Source organism: Stegodyphus dumicola, chromosome 11, assembly GCF_044657685.1.
Source record: "Stegodyphus dumicola isolate Sdum_Otavi_A_Nest chromosome 11, ASM4465768v1".
In the NCBI taxonomy this organism is placed as follows: domain Eukaryota; kingdom Metazoa; phylum Arthropoda; class Arachnida; order Araneae; family Eresidae; genus Stegodyphus; species Stegodyphus dumicola.
This window is the reverse complement of record NC_140778.1, coordinates 122,225,085-122,244,970: the sequence shown is the minus strand read 5'-3', so window position 1 is coordinate 122,244,970 and position 19,886 is coordinate 122,225,085. Positions and strand designations below refer to the sequence as shown.

The 19,886-nt window shown below is 31.7% G+C and overlaps 1 protein-coding gene across 1 annotated transcript in view; it reads right to left on the bottom strand.

Annotated features, from left to right (window-relative positions):
- LOC118188143 (45 kDa calcium-binding protein-like) overlaps positions 1–19,124 on the bottom strand; it is a 33,701-nt gene extending 14,577 nt beyond the window's left edge. The window contains exons 1-2 of the mRNA XM_035358497.2: positions 18,644–19,124; positions 3,904–4,040 (exon numbers count right to left, since the gene is read on the bottom strand). Of these exons, the coding sequence (XP_035214388.1) occupies positions 3,904–4,040; positions 18,644–18,972 (466 nt within the window). The 5' untranslated portion in view covers positions 18,973–19,124. The remainder of the gene's footprint in view (positions 1–3,903; positions 4,041–18,643) is intronic.
- Between the last annotated feature and the right edge of the window lie 762 nt (positions 19,125–19,886).

The following is a 19,886-nucleotide window of genomic DNA, read 5'->3' as shown; positions in this document are numbered from 1 at the left end:
AATCTTAAATTCAGGTTTTACGGTTAAACCTAACTCTTCTGCTAGTATTTTTAAATCCTGTTTTTTACTCCTAGCTAAGAATGACCTGTTGACACAAGTTACCTTTATTAGGCTTCCTTTTGAAATTGAATCTAAAAGATCGTACTTGTACTAAAAATGTATAATTTCTGGCGAGACTTAATTTCTCAAATACGAAATTAACACTAACCAATTGGAGAGAATTATTTAAACAACTTTGCCAGGTTGGCACAAAATACTATAATACTACGTCGGGTTGACATTTTAACTCACTATTCACAAGCCTCATTAGCTATAACTATATAAACACCTTTGCCTGTTAGGCAATACAATGGGTGACGACTTTACTATCTATCTCCACACCTGGTTGGTGATAACAAAAACAATTTTTGCCAGTTTGGCAATACAACTATTAGAATATACAATCTGTAATATGTCAGGATGACTTTACTATCTAGCACATGCCTGGATGGCGAGAACTAAGAAAAAACTTTTGCCAATTCTGCAGTATAATCAAATCACACTACATCAGTTTGACATTGCTACTTATTTTCCACGTGCCTGCTTGGCAACAAATTCAAAATTCAGCTAGCAGTTCTTTTTTTTTTTTTTTTTTTTTTTTTTAATAAACGCCGGGATGGCTTCCACATATCAATTATCTACATAAAAATTCAATACAAATAAAAGTAAAGCATAAATAATAATTTTAAAATACTTCTTTACCACAAATATCAATTATAAATTTAAGCTGAATATTTTTAGTGTCAGTTATTTTAAACAAAATCTTACACGATAAACTATAATTCTGAAACAAAGTATTAAAATTCAATAAAATCTTTTTTAAGAAAACCAAAAGTTAATCTTATCTTCAGAGATCAGCAATATCCTATTTTTGACAGTTTTTGCTCGGACGCAAGTTACAGAAGCACAGAAGATAACCTTTGAACGATCCGCTTCAAATCTGGCTTTAAAACGGCAGACTTCTTACATCCATTTCTCCTTGAAATAAACAAACAAACTTGGCAATCGGTATTAGCAAACTTGTTCTAAAAAATTCAGTAAATTTCTGGGATTAGGAGACCAGTATCATCGAAATTGATAATTGCACTCCTAATTTCCAGTATCTCGGTAGAGCCTCCAATTAATTAAAGACTGTGATGTATTCTGCAGTAATTTACAAAACAGACAATCTTCTTAGTAGAACATAAATTTTATTTCTAGTTCACGGTGATAGACAAATTTTATACAATTCTTAAGTGGCAAAATTTTCATCCTACCCCTAGCTGTAAAATCTTCAGAATGCTAATCTTTTTAAAACAATATCTCACGTCACTGAGTAACGGTTTAATACAAATATGGCGTTGCCACTTCAACAATTATCATATTTATTTATTAAATAACAAGATATTACACCGGATTAACGACTTTTGACTGTATATGGTACTTTTCTGTCAAAGCCATATTACACATTTTTGGTGCCATATTGGCTTCTTTCTTTCACCATGCCCTTTTCTTGATTTTAAACAATTTTTTCTCCGAAACATCTTTTTTTCAAAGTTCTCCCTTTTACTAAATTTTTATCAGTAATATTTTTCTCCCCCCAGTTGATTTTATTCTTGAAGCCCTTTTTAAAAAAGAAAAAATATGAGAAAAAACGAAAAAAGCTAATTATATTTATTACTGTTTAACTGATTAAATAAAATGTGCAAAATTAAAAGAAAAAATTAATAATTAATAACCACTGCATTGAAAAAATTATAGAAGACTAAATAACAACCATAAAATTAAAAATAGCATGATGGTAGAGAAATTTATGCTTTGAAATGCATGCACTGCAATATTAATTCTACACACCTACACATTGAGTGCCAGCATATTACAAAAAGGTGTTGTTTTTCGCTGCTATTGTTTTTTAGATAATAGCAGCCAAAAACATATCATAAATGTTCTTTAATGTCATGTAATATATTTGTTAAACATAACAACCTATTTGTATCTGTTTTATAGATCAAAATTTGTTCTTCTTCATTTGAATGTATAAGATTCATGTTTGAAAAATAATTATATTTTGTCCACCACAGTTTCATGCACTATTAATTACTTCATTCAGATATACACACAATTTATTTCCTTTAGGATACATGTAGTCGCTAAATCTAAATTAAGTGTTCCAAATCTCAAATAATAAATACAGTACAAAGTCTGTAATCCGGAAGTCCATTATCCGGAATGATCTATAATCCGGACCTCAAAGCCACAAACCTTTTTTTTTTTTTTTTTTTTTTTTTTTTTTGTATGCTTTATGCATGCGCCTTTAGCACAAAAAACGAAGCAACTTAAACAGCTTACATTGAAAGAAATGTTTAATAAAATAAACAAATAAATATTAAGCTTTTTTTTGTAAATTTTGATATCCTTTAGATCATAATTGCTCTTTTTTTCATAAATTACTGTTTCATATTTTTAATTGTATAATTTCTGCATGCCACCTTACCAGATTTAAACTGATGATCTATAATCCGGAAAAACCCTTAATCCGGAATCGCTGAAGTCCTGACGAGTCCGGATTATGGACTTTGTACTGTACATTGCACTTACGAAAAATTATGATTAGATAAATATGGTTACACAAGTGATAACTGCGAAGACAACTATCACCAGGATAGTAACCAAACTGCTGACACACCTGGTACTGAGAAAATATGACCACAAAAAAAAAGGGGAGAGAGCCATAAGTGTTAATGGCTTAAATGAAAAAGAACCAAAAATATCGTATCTGCATTCTACAGAATGTACACTATTTGAAGGATGACAGAACAGTAAAAATTATCCTGTACCAACAATGAATATAGAATCAAACTATTGAAAACATAAGCAATGAATTATGTGTGACCTGCCAATGCATATTTCTGCTTGTGGCTGAGCAGTTTAAAATTTTCAATTTTCTCATTAAATGAATACATTATGCAGTCTCTAAACACAACACAAAAGTAATTTCAAATGAAATGATTTAAGGATTAAACATTTTCTTTTGCTATTGATGACAAGTCATCGGACTCATCGGGACTTCGGCGATTCCGGATTATTAATTTTTCCGGATTATAGATCATCAGTTAAAATTTGGTAAGATGGCATGCAGAAATTACAAAATTAAAAATATGAAACTGTAATTTATGAAATAAAGAACAATTATGATCTAAAGAGTATCAAAATTTACAAAAAGAAAAAGCTTAATATTTATTTGTTTACTTTATTAAACATTTCTTTCAATGTAAGTTGTTTAAGTTGCTTCGTTTTCATGTGATAATACTTTCTCTTTAATTCTATTACACAGACATAATTTCTTGTTTAGTTACAAAGTTCCACTGTTCAAGTCCTATAATTGCTGTGTTGAGAATACCGACTAATTTGTCAATCGAAATTTTTTCGTTTTCAATAACCTCTGGGTCACTTTCTTCACTATCGGAAGCAAATTATAATAACGAGGAACAATTTTTATATAAATAACAATTAGAAGTTACTCTAAAAATTGTTACTCCTCAGAAAGAAAAGTCTGTAATTAGAAATCTTATCTGATAATATAACACCACACACTTAAAAACACTAAAAACCACAGAAATGTAGTTTTTACTTAGCATATTTGCAATTTTATTAGCAATGAGATGGAGGAAAAAAAGAGATTAAATTATTAAAGATATAAACCAACAAGTGGAGGCTTAGAACATATGCTCTATTTGCTTTTATAAAAGGCCTGATTTTCGTGGCAAGTGATATGACAAGTACTTAGATTATCATTATTATATTAACAGATATCTTGCTGTTAACTGAAATCCCTGGCAGAAAACATACAAGTAACCATATTTTAAAAATGGAGAATGAACCAACCATTATGATCTTTGTCAAGTGATGTGAAGATCAAGAAATTATCACGGACTGCTCTATGAAAATGTTCTTTCACTTTGTTCATTATCCAAATTTCTAATTCTTCTACATTTAAAAATCCATCTTGATTTGTATCAGCTCTACAAATACAGAAATAAATACATACATTTAAAACAAGCATTTAATGGACCATTGGCAATTTTAGAGAAATACATAACAAGATTCAAAAGATCAAGAGAAAAAAAAAATACATATTCAAATTCAGACTCCTAACATAAGAATTTACATTATAATTCAATACATATTTCTTGATCTAAGCTAGATAAAATCATTAAGAAAAAGTGCTATAAATTTATATATACAGTCAAAAGTCTTTAATACGGACTCGTCAGGACTTCAGCGATTCCGGATTATAGATCATCAATTTAAATCTGGTAAGATGGCATGCAGAAATTATAAAATTAAAAAATATGAAACAGTAATTTATGAAATAAAGAGCAATTATGATCTAAAGGGTATCAAAATTTACACAAAAAAAAGCTTAATATTTATTTGTTTACTTTATTAAATATTTCTTTCAACGCGCGCATGCGTAAAGCATACATTATGCATAGTCGAAATTAGAAAATTGTAACCAGAAAACTATTTGATGTGTACTCATGATATTTATAATGACGAGGAATTTGATTTAAATCATATCAAAGACGGAATACATCGAGATGAAATACTACATTTAGTAAGGAATTATAAGCTGAATAAAATAAAAACATCTGCCCTGAATATAAGGATAGTGCAGACAGATCAACTTCCAATTCATTGTGCACCGCGACGTGTCCCCCCCCCCACGCAGAGCAACGTGAAATTGATAAACAGATTTTGGAATGGTTAGAGAAACAAAGGATATGCCTTTATCCATTTTTTGCAGCAATTCCACTTTTTGTCTGATGGACATCGAAACATACTTTCGCTTTGTAGATCCTTTACATATAAGTAAATATACATCGGAAATTCTATTTGACATAATCGAAAGTTCAAGCTTACTTTTATAAAATTTCTCTAACAGTCTGCAAAAAATAATAAGCCAGATCCAATTCGAAGATTAAAGAACAACGCAATCTGCAACATTAACTGAAATAGACAATTAGATAATTTTAGCTTAGCTTATACCGTCCGTTATACATTAAACGTACAAGCATAAACGTATTATGCGCATGCATAAAAGTATTATGCACACGCATAAACGCCTATGCGCATGCGTGAACGCATTATGTGTTGACGCATGCGCAGCAAGTTTGTAGCTTTAAGGTCTGGATTAACGTCTTTTGACTGTACAGTTGAAAGTCCGAAATCCGGATGTCCATTATCCGGAATGATCTAAAATACGGACCTCAAAACCACCATCAACGTTTTTCCTCATAAGCTTTACACATGCACATTTGATTACCGCCTCCACGCATAATAAAACACCTGGAGAGTCCCGATTCTTAATTTCGTTTTGAAATTTCACTAAATAAAATGCTTTCTTATTGAAGAAACAATCATTTTAGCATAAATTTGTATGCTCAGTAATTTGGATCCGTTGCTGCGTATCTGCTTTGGCACACATCTCAAACTGAAACATTCCACACAAATAATCGCTGATCTGATGCCAACCTGGTGAATCATTATTTATTATACTTTCTTTTCATCACTGCATGTTTATCAAAACATGACAACTTGAGTAATGACTCATGTAGTGATGCCTAAGCAATTTTTTTATGTTAGTAATTGAATAATAATGAGTATGGTAACATTTTACGTTGACATTACCCTTGGCAATGATTACAGATTTAAGTTAAATGTACTGAAAAATGTTGACAAAGAAAAATTTAACAAAAATTTCTTTTAATATGCTAAAAATAGATTTTGTTGATGATACTCATAGACCCAAAGATTATATTTAGGGCTATTTGTTATTCACATAAACCCAGAACCAGCACCAGGGCTCGTATGGCTGCATGAGTCGCAGAATTTAGGACCCACAGAGACTGCATTCAGTGGCATAGCTAGGGTGGGGCAAGGAGAGATAACAGTCCCCGGGAGCAATATCCAGGGGGTGCCAAATTGGTGTTATGAAATTTTAGAATTAAATGTTTTCCATTCTTCGCACACAGAAAGGGGCGCAAAATATTCAGTTTCCCTCGGACGCTGAAAACCCTAGCTAAGCTTCTGAGTGCATCAGGCGGTTACCCCCGGCCCTCAATAAGGCTTAAGTATATATGGGAATTTATTTATTCAGAACTCTGATAAGCCTTAAGCATGTGCAAGAAATAGACATAAATATAATAACAAACTAATACAATTCAGGCTTAAATGTCTGATAAAAACAAGGTAAAATTTAACGGAACAATTTGTTATTAGACGCTAAGCTCATGATGCATAGCCAAATGTGTATAGAGAAGGATAGCTTAATTTGATGATGATAACCACTGATTTTAAAGGTTTTTCAGATATCGCAAAACAAAGGTGAAATTTTCCAATTAACGGATTTTGTAAAGAAATGTGGAGAAGTGGTAATAAAGAAGATGATATAAAAGAAGTTTTTCTTTGTGATTAAGATGCTCCTCAATCATCAATCAATTAATGAATGGCAAAATTTGTAGTATGATTTAGATCCAGAAAACACTGCTACCGATAGTAAAGAAAGTGACAGAGAAGTTATTGAAAACGAGAAAATTTCGATTGATAAGTTAGTCAGAATTCTTGAAACAGTTACAGAACTTCAACAATGTAACTAAACAAGAGATTATGTTTGTCTACAGAATTAAAGAGAAAGTATTAGCACAAAAAACAAAGCAACTTTAACAACTTACATTGAAAAAAATGTTTAATAAGGTAAACAAATAAATAGTAAGCTTTTATTTTGTAAATTTTGATACCCTTTAGATCTTTTATAATTTCAACATGCCATCTTACTAGATTTAAACTGATGATCTAATATCCGGAAAAATTCCAAATCCGGAATCGCCGAAGTCCCGACGAGTCCAGATTTCGGACTTTGTATTGCAGTTAAGAAATTTATTAAGAATTTATAGATAACAATCACACATAGAAGAAATTAATAGATTGAACATTCTTCTTTCTCTAGCAATATCTGAAAAATGACATTTAATAAAAAGGAACAAAATAACCAAGATTTTTTTTTATCAAAAGTGGAATCGGAAAGTCAACACATCATACTGTCAGTATACAATTTGATGCAAAACAGTCAATTCTTCATTACATACACTATTGATACTCTTTATTCTATACTTTGCATGTATGTATGTATAACAGAGTTGATGGTCACAACTTTAAGGTACGTTAAAAATATGCTATTAGCAATAATTTTCAATATATAATTTATGATGGTGTGTGAAGTGTAACTGCAGAAACACAGCAAGTACAAAAACTACTCCCAACAATAATTTTAAAAAAAAAAGTTACAAAAATTTATATGTTTGATAGTTACAAAAATTATTCAATTAAACAATAACTGATTGGAATAATTCATAACAACAGTGACACAGAAACATGTACTTTAAAAGATGCTGGACATGTCACACTTCTGCAGCAGCAACATTAATTCTGATCACAAGATCTTCAGAAGAATTTATCTGTGCCTTATAAATGAGATCTATCATCATTATGATGTGTTACAGTTACTAATCATTTATTTGAATAATTTCTGTAAATATGAAACATTATTTATTGAAAATATTTGATATTAAAATGAATTTTCATTTTCCATGTTTTTTGTCTGCATGACCACATTACGCTTACCACTGTAAGATCGCATTACAAAAATAGTTACTTTCACCATGTTCTATCACACCTTAAAACCGTGGCTATAAATTACGTTATATCATATACTACTATATATGTAATATATATGTAAGGAAAAAAAAAAAAATCTGTAAATCAAAATTCTAGCTTTGATTTGCAAAGTCCCTTAACTCTATATCTTAATTTGGTCATTTCTTCTTTCTGCCCTAACATAGTAATTACTTATAAGCCCCGTTCACATGCAATGCTCTTTATCACAGCCATCATTTGTATTAGGAAGAAAAGGGGATACAAAGTTTCGCCTTCAGGACTGATTCAGCTGCACATCGTCTTCCATCCCTTAACCCATAAAGCTGCGTTCATACGGTGGCATAAAGAGCATAGAGGCATAATCATAAGGGCATAAAATATGGGAGTTCCGTTCATACGTGGAAGACCGGGGGGGTCTAAGCTGTGGCCAATGACAGAAGCTAAATTTGCACATGCATGGATGCGTCTAGACCTTTCGCGTGCTGTTTTCCAAGTCAATTGATTTCCTGCACACGCTCTGCTTGTTTTCGTTATTTTGTGTTATGGCTTTTTCAGCTCACCACAAAGTTTTACTGGTTCAACAGAATGCTCTTATCTGCCCTTCTTATAAACAAAGAGGCAACTGAAGCAGGCTAAAAAAAGAAAAAGAACAAAATGGTCTTGAGATACTTTTTGGAAAGACCAATACTTGGCTGGCACATATTTCTGTGCAAAAGCAGTATGGAATATTTCTGCATTGTACTGTAGTACTCTCTATACACTGGTGTGCAAAAATTAAGGACGAGACGGTTTTTTCAATATAACTTTGTACAAAAGCTTTCCAAATCAACACATTTAATACCATAAGATCCCCAATACGTAAGGACATGAGTAACGTAAGCAACACTTACTAAAAGATAAATCAGAGGGATAAAAAGAAGCTTTATTGAAAAAGTAGCATGGAGCGCAATGCGACTGAAGGCCGAAACATCCCTGTGATGAGTGTCCAGAAAGAAACATCCAGTCTTTAATAGGGGATATGATCGCCCCTGACTGCTAGGCAGGTTTCACAGCGTCTGCCCATGCTGAGAATGAGGGTGTCAATGAGTTGTTGAGGCATTGCTGCCCATTCGTCTTGCAGCGCCAATCGAAGCTCCGGAATCATTACTGGTGGTAAGGTACCAGCTGCCAAGCGTCTGCCTAAAAAATCCCATACATGGTCGATGGGATTGACATCCGGAGATCGTGCCGGCCAATCCATACGTTCAATATCCTCACTCTCTAAGAGCTGTTCAGCTGCTACTGTGCGATGACATGGTGCATTGTCGTCCATGAAAAGGAACTGCGGACCCACAGCACCTCTAAAAAGACGCACATAGGAAAGAAGAATCTCGTTACAATAACGGGTCCTGTTGACTGAACCTGCGTCGAAGATGTGAAGGTCTGTACGACTACCAAGCCTGATGCCTCCCCAAACGAGAACACCGCCACCTCCATACCTGTCCCTTCCAATGATGTTCGAGGGATGATTGCGGCTTACCCGCTCTCTCCAGATGAGTATGCGATGAGAATCGCTACTCAGACTGAATCTGCTCTCATCTGTAAAGAGTACTCGTCCCCATTCATTGTCTCTCCAATTCCGGTGTTCCCGGCACCACAGAGAACGCCTTCTCCGATGGGCAGGCGTTAGAGGTACACACCATACAGGGCGTCGTGCAAACAGACCACCATCGTCCAATCTTCTGGCCACGGTAAAACGCGATATCGGTCGTCCGGTCGCCTGTGTCGTGTGTCTAGCGATTCCTTCTGCTGTCTGCCGCCTGTTTCTTCTGGCCTGTAAGGCAATATACCGGTCATCTGTGGGTGTGGTTCCTCGTGGACGACCACTACTAGACCCCCGAATAGCTGTTCCTGTAGTTTGAAATTGTCTTCAAAGTCGTGAAACGATGCTGTGAGCAATTCCGAACTCTGCAGCCACACTTGTCACACTGCGGCCTTCCTCCAACTTCCCAATGATTCGACCTCGGGTAAAAGCATCCAGATGTCGTTTAAAAGATTGATTATTCGCCATTTCTCGCTGAGGCAGCAACTCGGTGTGATTTTAACTGCTATACAGCGTGCAATCTCTTTGCCAGAAATACTGACCTTACTCCGACAACATGCTTTATACTACTCAGTCACTCCCCCATTACGTCTATATGCATATCTGCGCATGTGCTACCGTACATCACCTTACTTAATCTCCTGATTGGTCTTTCTGTCCACTCTGCCTCTTCGTTCAGCTGATATGCTAATTTTTCGACATCGTCCTTAATTTTTGCACACCAGTGTACTATAAACATGCATATGCATATTTATACAGTCAAAAGTCATTAATTCGGACACCCATAATTCAGAATGATCTATAATCCGTACCGCAAAGCTAAAAACTTTCTACGCATGTGCCGCGTTGACACATTCGCATAGGCGTTTACGCGTAAGACCTCTTATGACTGCGCATTTGCGTGTGCGCAAGCGCAGAATACGTTTTTGCGTGCGCGTTTAATCTATAACGGACGGTGTAAGCTAAAATTATCTAATTATCTATTTCAGTTAATGTTGATGATTGCATTATTCCTTAATTTTCGAATTGGATCTGGCTTATTATTTTTTGCAGACTGTAAGAGCAATACTATAAAAGTAAACGTGAACTTTCGATTATGTCAAATAGAATTTTTGATTCTGGAGCTCCCAAAGGATCGTACAAAACGAAAGTATGTTTCAATGTCCATCAAACAAAAAGTGGAATTGCTGCAAAAAATGGATAAAGACATGAAGAATGTGACAGAGAGGTTAGTGAAAACGAAAAAATTTCGATTGACAAGTTAATCGGTATTCTCGGCACAGCAATTAACGGGACTTGAACAGGGAAACTTTGTAAGTGAACAAAAAATTATGTCTGTTTATAGAATTAAAGAGAAAGTATTATCACATAAAACGAAGCAACTTAAACAACTTACATTGAAAGAAATGTTTAATAAAGTAAACAAATAAATATTAAGCTTTTTCTTTTTGTAAATTTGGATACCCTTTAGATCATAATTGTTCTTTATTTCATAAATTACGGTTTCATATTTTTAATTTTGTAATTTCTGCATGCCATCTTACCAGATTTTAACTGATGATCTATAATCCGGAAAAATCGATAATCCGGAATCGCCGAAGTCCCGACGAGTCCGGATTAATGACTTTTGACTGTATATATATAACCTTCTTCAATTTTGATATATAATTTCTCTTAGGAGAAATTCGATATTCTAAATATAACTAATTAAAAAAATCTTGAGAATAAGTGACATATAGCCTGTATATATTTTTTCATTTTGCAGGTGTGAAAGCAATTAAGCGGAAAACAGTACTTACCATACATTATTTTTTTTTTCCCCAATCAAAAGGAACATGTTTCTGTGCTTAGCACTTCTTATTCACTGTCACTGTCGATCACTACAGTAGTTGGCTGCACTACCAGTATCAATTATCACTAGTACTAGCATCCCACAATTGGTCACCATGACCTGCAGTCACAACTAGTACAATACAGTCAAAAGTCGTTAATCTGGACTCGTCGGGGCTTCGGCGATTCCGGATTATAGATCATCAGTTTAAATCTCGTAAGATGGCATGCAGAAATTACAAAATTAAAAATATGAAACCGTAATTTATGAAATAAAGAACAATTATGATCTAAAGGATATCAAAATTTGCAAAAAGAAAAAGCTTAATATTTATTTGTTTACTTTATTAAACATTTCTTTCAATGTAAGTTGTTTAAGTTTTGCTTCGTTTCATGTGATAATACTTTCTCTTTAATTCTATTAAACAGACATAATTTCTTGTTCAGTTACAAAGTTCTGCTGTTCAAGTCCTAAAATTGCTGTGTCTAGAACACTGACTAATTTGTCAATCGAAATTTTTTCGTTTTCAATAACCTCTGTCACTTTCTTCGCTATCGAAAGCGAATTATAATGACGAGGAACTTGTTTTAAATCATATCAAAGACAGAGCATATTGAGATGAAATACTACATTTGGTAAGGAATTATAAGCCAAATAAAATAAAAACATCTGCGCTGAAGATAAGGATAGTGCTGACAGATCAACTTCCAATTCATTACGCGCCCGCTGCGGCGATCCCCCCGCCGAGCAGCGTGAAATTGATAAACAGATTTCGGATTTCAAAACATACTTTCGCTTTAGATCCTTTACATATTAACAAATATATATCGGAAATTCTATTTAATATAATCGAAAGTTTAAGCTTACTTTTATAAAATTGCTCTTACAGTCTGCAAAAAATAATAAGCCGGATCCAATTCGAAAATTAAGGAACGACACAATCATCAACATTAACTGAAATAGATAATTAGATAATTTCAGCTTATATGTTCATTATACATAAAATGCGCACGCAAAAACGTATTCTGCACTTGCGCACACTCATATGCGCAGTCGTAAAAGGTCTTACGTGCACGCGTAAACGCCTATGCGCATGTGTCAACGCGGCGCACGCGCAGAAAGTTTTTAGTTTTGAGGTCCGGATTATAGATCATTCCGAATTATATGTGTCCGAATTAACGACTTTTGACTGTACTACGAAATGTTCACCCAACAATGCATTTTATGCTCAATCATTAAATACATTTTGCTGTGTTGCCACCTGTTTTTATACATCTATTTCTAATAATTTGTATGTATAAGCCGCACCCCTGAATTTCATATCCTTTTTCTGAAAAAAAAAAGAGGAGGGTTACACTCGAGAGACTACAGTACATAGTAAACACTAACTTTCAGGAATTTTTGTGGATAATTCTGCAAACTGATGTTCATCATATGAGTAATTCAAATTAAACTCTGCTTTGCTGTGAGATGTCATAGATGTAAGTTTCATCCATGTCTGTTGTCACAAGTAATTATTTTTAATGATTTTTCAATTGCTGACAAATTATGACAATTCTTCACTCATTGGCAGACATGCATATTAAAACACCAAAAAGAGTTTAATTTCAACATATGCTATATTTCTATTTACAGCCAATATCTCAAAAGTAATTTCACAATGACAAATTTTAGGTACCCAAGTCTTCAAATACAAACAAAATTATAAACATTCATACCTTATCCAGGAATTTCTACCAGAGAAATAGCATGAATTTAATGATCAAAATTCCATTCAAATGATATTAATAAAGAATGGATAATAATAACAAATATTATTCATTAAATTATAGTCCATGTTATGAGTTATGTGTGCTATTCAGTTTCATTAAAAGTGAATTCCTTTCATGGAGAATGTAATTAAAAAATAGAACAGAACATCAACAGGAGACAAAACCGTCTAGACTGTTGACTGTTATTTTAAGGATATTTCACTACATTTTTTCCTTCTTGGAATTCATAAAAGCATTTTTTTAAAAGATTAATCTTTTATTACTTATACAAAGCTCACACCACTGAATTGACTATTGTGACTGTTCTTAAATAATTGAAAATAATTTTTTTTTTTTAAAGTAATATTTTTACTGTAAAAAAAAACAGCAAATTCTTGATATTGATTTGATGTTTTAGTAAAATTAATTCATGAAGTTTGTTTGGAAAGAAAATCAGCATTTGAAGCAAATAGCAATACAATATTTCCAGCTTTTTCAATAAATTTATTCTTAAATACAAAAATAATTAAACGGGAAGAAAATGATAGTAATAGTTTATACAAAAATAATAAACAGAAAGAAAGTAATAATAATAATTTACACAGAAAAAATAAAATTTTTGCAAGCATGCATTTTTTAAAGAATTTTCATAAAATGAAAAATAATGGATGGGATCAATCATCTACAGGATCATGCACGTTGTGTATTAATTTTCGCTTTACGAGTTTCATCCATATTTTTCAATTTATTGTGCAAACTCATTAAAAAATGTATATCATCATCATAGATTTCTTGCAAGATCAACTTATTATTTCGTTTGGATACGATTACAAATCATTCGGATATGATGTGCTCCATATTAAAAAAAAAAGTCGCCTTCGATGTGACAGTGAAATTGTCTTCTTTAGACAATTTCAAATTGTCTTCTTTAGACAATTTCACTGTCACAAACACAGCCGTTTCGTTTTAGCTTCACTCTGATTGATCGACGCTTATCCCAAACTCGACGTAAAGTTGAAAACTTGGGACCTTGTGCCACGAGCCTTAAACCAGATTATGTGACATAGCACAGACTGGTTGCCTTGCCAACGCAGTTCGGCTTTAACCACTTATGCCCTTTATGCCCCCGTCTGAACACAGCCTAAGTCACCTCAAGCAATGATGTCACAAACATGAATCTAACTGGCGGATTTCTAACATTTGTTTATGTTTACTCTAATGTTTGTCTTTTGTTTTCTGACATTGTTTGCCATTGCTATAAAACACTATCAGAGTTTTTGTCATGCCATTTTTGGATCCTAAAATTCTGTCCATTTGGTCATTAAAAACTAAAGTATCCATGTACACGTCGACCTATTTTCACTTAAAAAAACATCTCAGAATTGCACAAAAATGGCATTGCGCACATTCTTGACTTTATCCATGTACACATTGACCTATTTTCACTTAAAAAGTCAGATAAAATTGAGAAAATTCCAATTCTTCTTATTCTTGTAAAAAGCACCAAACAAATAAGTGGGCGATTCTGCACTTCAGCCATTTTTTACCACTGGCCCCAGATATTCTTGAGGACTTGTTACCGCAAAATTCATGAAATTCCCAATTTTTAACTTTTCCTCCAAAAAATACTTAATATCCGTACTACGCTGAAGAGAAATTTTGAAATGATCTTATGATAATAAATGGCATAAAAAGGCTTTTAAAAATTTTGACAGCCTTTTAAATGCCACTCCCCAGTGTTTATTTTTTTCACTTCTTAATTGCTTCAGTAACTTATTAAAAAATCTGTGTAAAAGAAGTGGAATATAATTGAATGCAACTGCAACTATCAGTAAACTCTGTTTATGTGTACAAACTGATTTATTTAAATATTAGTCAGGTTGGGGAAATTTTTTTTTTTTTCACTTTTAAACTGGCAGATCTATATATATATATATTCAGCTCAGCAAATATTTCTATGCGTATTATCAATTTTGCTATGCTTCTTCAAAAATTGAAATTATTTGTGATAAGACAAGCACAACTTGATGATGAAAGTTATCAAGTTGCTGACTGTAGCATTATTGAAAACTGTGTGGAACAAACTTTAATTAAAATACATCTAAAATAATTTAAAATGCAATTTATATACGAGACCAAATGGTTAAAAGAAGAAAAGAAATCACACATGAATGTTTTTAAATAAAATGTTTCATGTCTGTTCCAATTTCAAACTTTGCTTTTTGAAAAAATGAATAAAACGACAAGTTACTATTATTAATATTAATTATAAACATTTTAATATTGATTATAAATGTTTTAGAAAAGATATAATTAATTCATGTATTAAAATTGTTTGAAAGTATTTCACAAAACAAAAACAGGTAAAAAAAAATTCTACTTGCATTTCCTTATTTTTTTTGCAATATTTCTGGCCAGAAAAGGTTTCAAATAAAAGCTTGTGATTAATGTTTATGTAACCAATTGAATAGCACTAGATTTTATTTTATATATACATATGTAATGAAATTCAATAATAAAATTTTTAAGAAATTTGAAATGATTTAATGACTATTTAGATAGTTTACATTCTTTAAGCTGTGTTTTCTCATTTTTCATTTTTTGGGGGAAAGTGCAGAATCGCCCACTGCTTGTAGCGTTTTTAAGAATTACACATACTCAGTATCCATGTACACGTCGACCTATTTTCACTTTAAAAAACATCCCAGAATTGCACAAAAATGGCATTGTGCACATTCTTGACTTTATCCATGTACACATCGACCTATTTTTCACTTAAAAAGTCAGATAAAATTGAGAAAAATCCAATTCTTCTTACTCTTGTAAAAAGCGCCAAACAAATAAGTGGGCGATTCTGCACTTTAGCCATTTTTTTGATAAATCCCTTTACATAAAGTCCTAAAATTTATATAGACATGAACTAAATTATTTAATACTTTTACTACTTACTTAAAATTATACACTTTATAGAAAAAAGGCTGGATTTTTTCGAAATACTGAAAAGAAAAATTGAATTATTTGAAGTGAAAATGTGATCGAGATCATATTTGTTTCAAAGTTTTACCTAAAAATGTGTTTATTTTTCCTCAGAAACTTATTCATTAATAGCAAAATCGATCATTAAAGTTATTATGAACACTAATAAATACAATAAATAAATTAGGGGGAAACACCGAGAATTATACGAGAAGAAGGATATTTTAATTGTTAAATTTTTCTCCAAAAAAATTTTAATTAAAAAAAAATTACTGGCAAAAATTTTTTTTCAGCTTAAAATCATTTTGCCTTACAAAACCATTTAATAATATTCATAAAAAATAGATTGAAGTTCTTAAATAAAAAAAAAAAATCATTTAAAAGGCACCCACTCTCCTTGTTGCATTGAAGCTGATATGCACATCTGAGTGTCTTAACTTCAGTTTTAATCTGAACGGTATTTCTAGAATACCCCAGCATCAGATAAACTTGTCTGTACTCATTTATAAATTTCCATACCTCGTATGGTTCCATCTAATGTTTTTTGGATGCTATAGCATACATATATATCTATCAACTGACAGTACAGTACAGCAAGTAGTCAGTTGCACACCAGCCATGTTGTTTACTAAAATTAAGAGAACTGTGCAATCACGGAAATTGTTTGTAAAATCTCCCCATTTGCCCTGCTCCAGAGAGGTAGGAGCATTCTACTAAATTCTATCTCTAATTCCGAGAGGCAGTTAATACTTGTTTGTTATGTGAATGGGACACATTGGAAGAACAGGTTTTCACCATCCTTCAAATCTGCTCTTGTGAATGGGGCTATAGCAAATTTCTCTAAATTGCTTTTTGAAAATTTATCTGTCATATGTTTCTTGCATAAGCTAATGACTACTTAAGACTAGATAATTACATGAGACATACATAATTACATTAGCTAATTACATGAGGCTTCAGCTAATGATAATTTTAGAAGGTTACTATTAGACAATCAAAATCAAAATAAACTAAAACCACATCATTCTGAATTAAGAATTCCACTTGAACGTGTTGTGTTCTCTCTCTCTCTTCTATCCTATCCTACCAAGCAGCTTGCTCTTCCCTGTTACACCATGTTTTTTACTTCATTGAAATTAATAGTTATGAAGATGCAAATTAGATAAAAATATGAACAAAAATAGGCAAATAGATTGTGTCCAATTATGATGTATAATTCATGTTACTAATTATTTAAAAAAAGGTTATATTGGTACAACTACTAACATCTTTTCTGCAGCTACTTCTTAATGCATCTCTGTGTCAATAACTTCTAAATTATTACATATGCATAAGCTCAAATATAAAAAAGAAAAATAGAGTTGTGCTCAAAACTTAAAATGTAGAATATTTTGACCTAAAAAAAAATCAAACAGGTTCTATATCCACAATGCAAATTCCTTTGTGGATTCAAATACAAATTTCATATCTAAATTACATACATTTAAATTTTAAATACACTGTATTTTACAACCTGGCAAATTTCAAAATTTTTTTTAATCTAATAATGAACTGGCTTTTCTGTGGAAATTTACATGTTACAGATTAGGTGATTAAGTTTGCCAATTTTGGCGACTACAAGTGATGGTGACTTTAACAAGAAAGTATCTATTATTTTTGGTTTATCAAATAAGTAAAATACAGTGCTGCTAGGACAAGTAGAATTTAAGGAATTCTTTAAACCTGCCATTTCTTTTCAGATTTATTACAGAATTATAATCTGTCAAAAATAAAGAATTCTGTTTGATGCATATATGCAGCTTCAAATTTCAAAATATGTATAATTTTTAAAAATACCGAATTTAGCAGTATGAAAATATGTTTTGCATTAACTAGAAAATGTCTTACTTTTATTTTTTTAAGCTTTTTTGTAAGTAAACTGATTTGAGCTGTTAGATTAATTCAATTTTTCAAATTGCAAATTAAAACTGAGAAATTTAAATTAAATATATATATATATGGACTTCCCTTTCAACATAACATGAGAATAATAAAAACATATGTGCACATTTATGTGCAACTAAGTTCTGCTACTAAATTAACAATACAGGAAATGACACAGAAATGATATACTGTTAGATCCATATATATATGTGCTATTATCATCAAATTAAATTAAGTGCCATAGCTAGGGAGAAGGGACATCTGTTCCCAATCACACCATTCAGAGGAAGCCAAACTAATGTTCAAAATATTAGAATTAAATGTTTTCCACTCTTGGTAATCAGGACGAGGTCATGAAATCTTCACTTGTCCCCAGGCGCTGAAAATCCTAACTACAACTATGATTTAGTTTACTATGATTGTATAGAATTCTAGATAATGCGTTATCATGGCAACACCTTACTTAAAAAAAAGTTAGAAAAATTCTAATACATTTACAGTACATAAATAGGATCATTAAACAAAGCAGTGTTAAAAATTTATTATGGAAAATTCTAAAATAACAGTAAAAGATTTCATAAAAATATGATTAACTACCAGAGTTTCAGTTTAACATTCAATTAAATGCTTTTAAAATATAAACGCAATGTTAATAGATATATTAAAGGAAAAAAGTAATGTTAATAAATAAAATAAATCTTATTACAAGAAAAAGATACCTTTCTATGTTCTCTTGCTCTTTATGCAAAAAAAAAAAAAAAAAAGTTTTAAACTAAAGAAAATTCATTATTTTATACTTCACATATCTCTTCCCAGACACTATATAAATAGAAAAATAAGTTTTACTTTTTATGTATTGATATGAGAAGCTGTTCATCATGTGTTCCGCTTTGACTTTCGTTTCCTAACAAAACTTCCTTCCTGAATTCCTTGTTTAAATGTCCATCTCTCTCCATTTTCACTCCTTCTAAATGATCGGGTGGCTTGATAATATCATACGTTAATTTCGATAGTTGAGAACTGATCTTGCTTGTATTTTGTTTAGGTAATAACAAATTGACAGGTATACACAAAACAGATGCAAACAAAAGCAGTTGGGCGAAAATAGAAACCAATTTTATTTGTAAACTATCACAAGAAAATAAATGTACTTTTCTTCTGTTGCTAAAAGACATGCTGATTAAAATTTTAATGCAACGAGATATGACAAATTATTCCCAGTTTTTCTAAAATCATTGATCCAATACCTCAACATTGAACGTCACATGGCACGGTTTGTACCGTCCTTCGCCTTTCACCCGTTTGTCCAGTTTTTGCGCCTCCGAAACAGCGGAAAGAGCGGAAGACATTATTCATTCAAAGAGATATTCTCGACGTGTGCATAGTAGTAAAGTCGCGCTATGGTAGTAAATTTAAGTAGTTAAAAAAAAAAAAAAAAAATTCTTTCAAGTTTAGTAGAGGACTAAATGGATAAAATACTCGTATCAATAAAAGTAACTTCGGACATTTTTTTGTCATACAATAAATCCCATAAAACATCAATAAAACATTAAAAAAAGCCTAAAATTCACAAAAATCTTAGCTTTATATTGGGGTACAATAAGAATATATATAATTTAATAATATTAGATATCTTGAACACATATTATTTTTTACATTTTGACTCAATAATATTTTTTTTTTAATTCATTGTCCTTTTTTTTTTTTTTTTTTTTTCCCAATAATAAAGGGTTCGGTCATTTCGTATCAGGTTTTAAAATAATTTTTGTTCGGTGAATCGGTATTATTAAAATTGAGTTTCTATTTATTTTGACAATTTTACACTTTTTAATAGATCACTAATTTTATTCCTTTCAGATTATTTCAAATTCATATTTCATCCAAGATTTTTGACTGATGGACAATATTTAGTAAAGTAGCTACATAAAACAAAATTAAAATTACTCCTGATTAATAACAATTTTTACAATAATAAAATTTCGCCTCTGATATATTTTGCATCAATATTTAATCACAGTTACTGCATATTTCCACTCGCACTAAATAGTATTCACCTGCTCAAAAGAAAATGAAATATTTTGTAACCTCT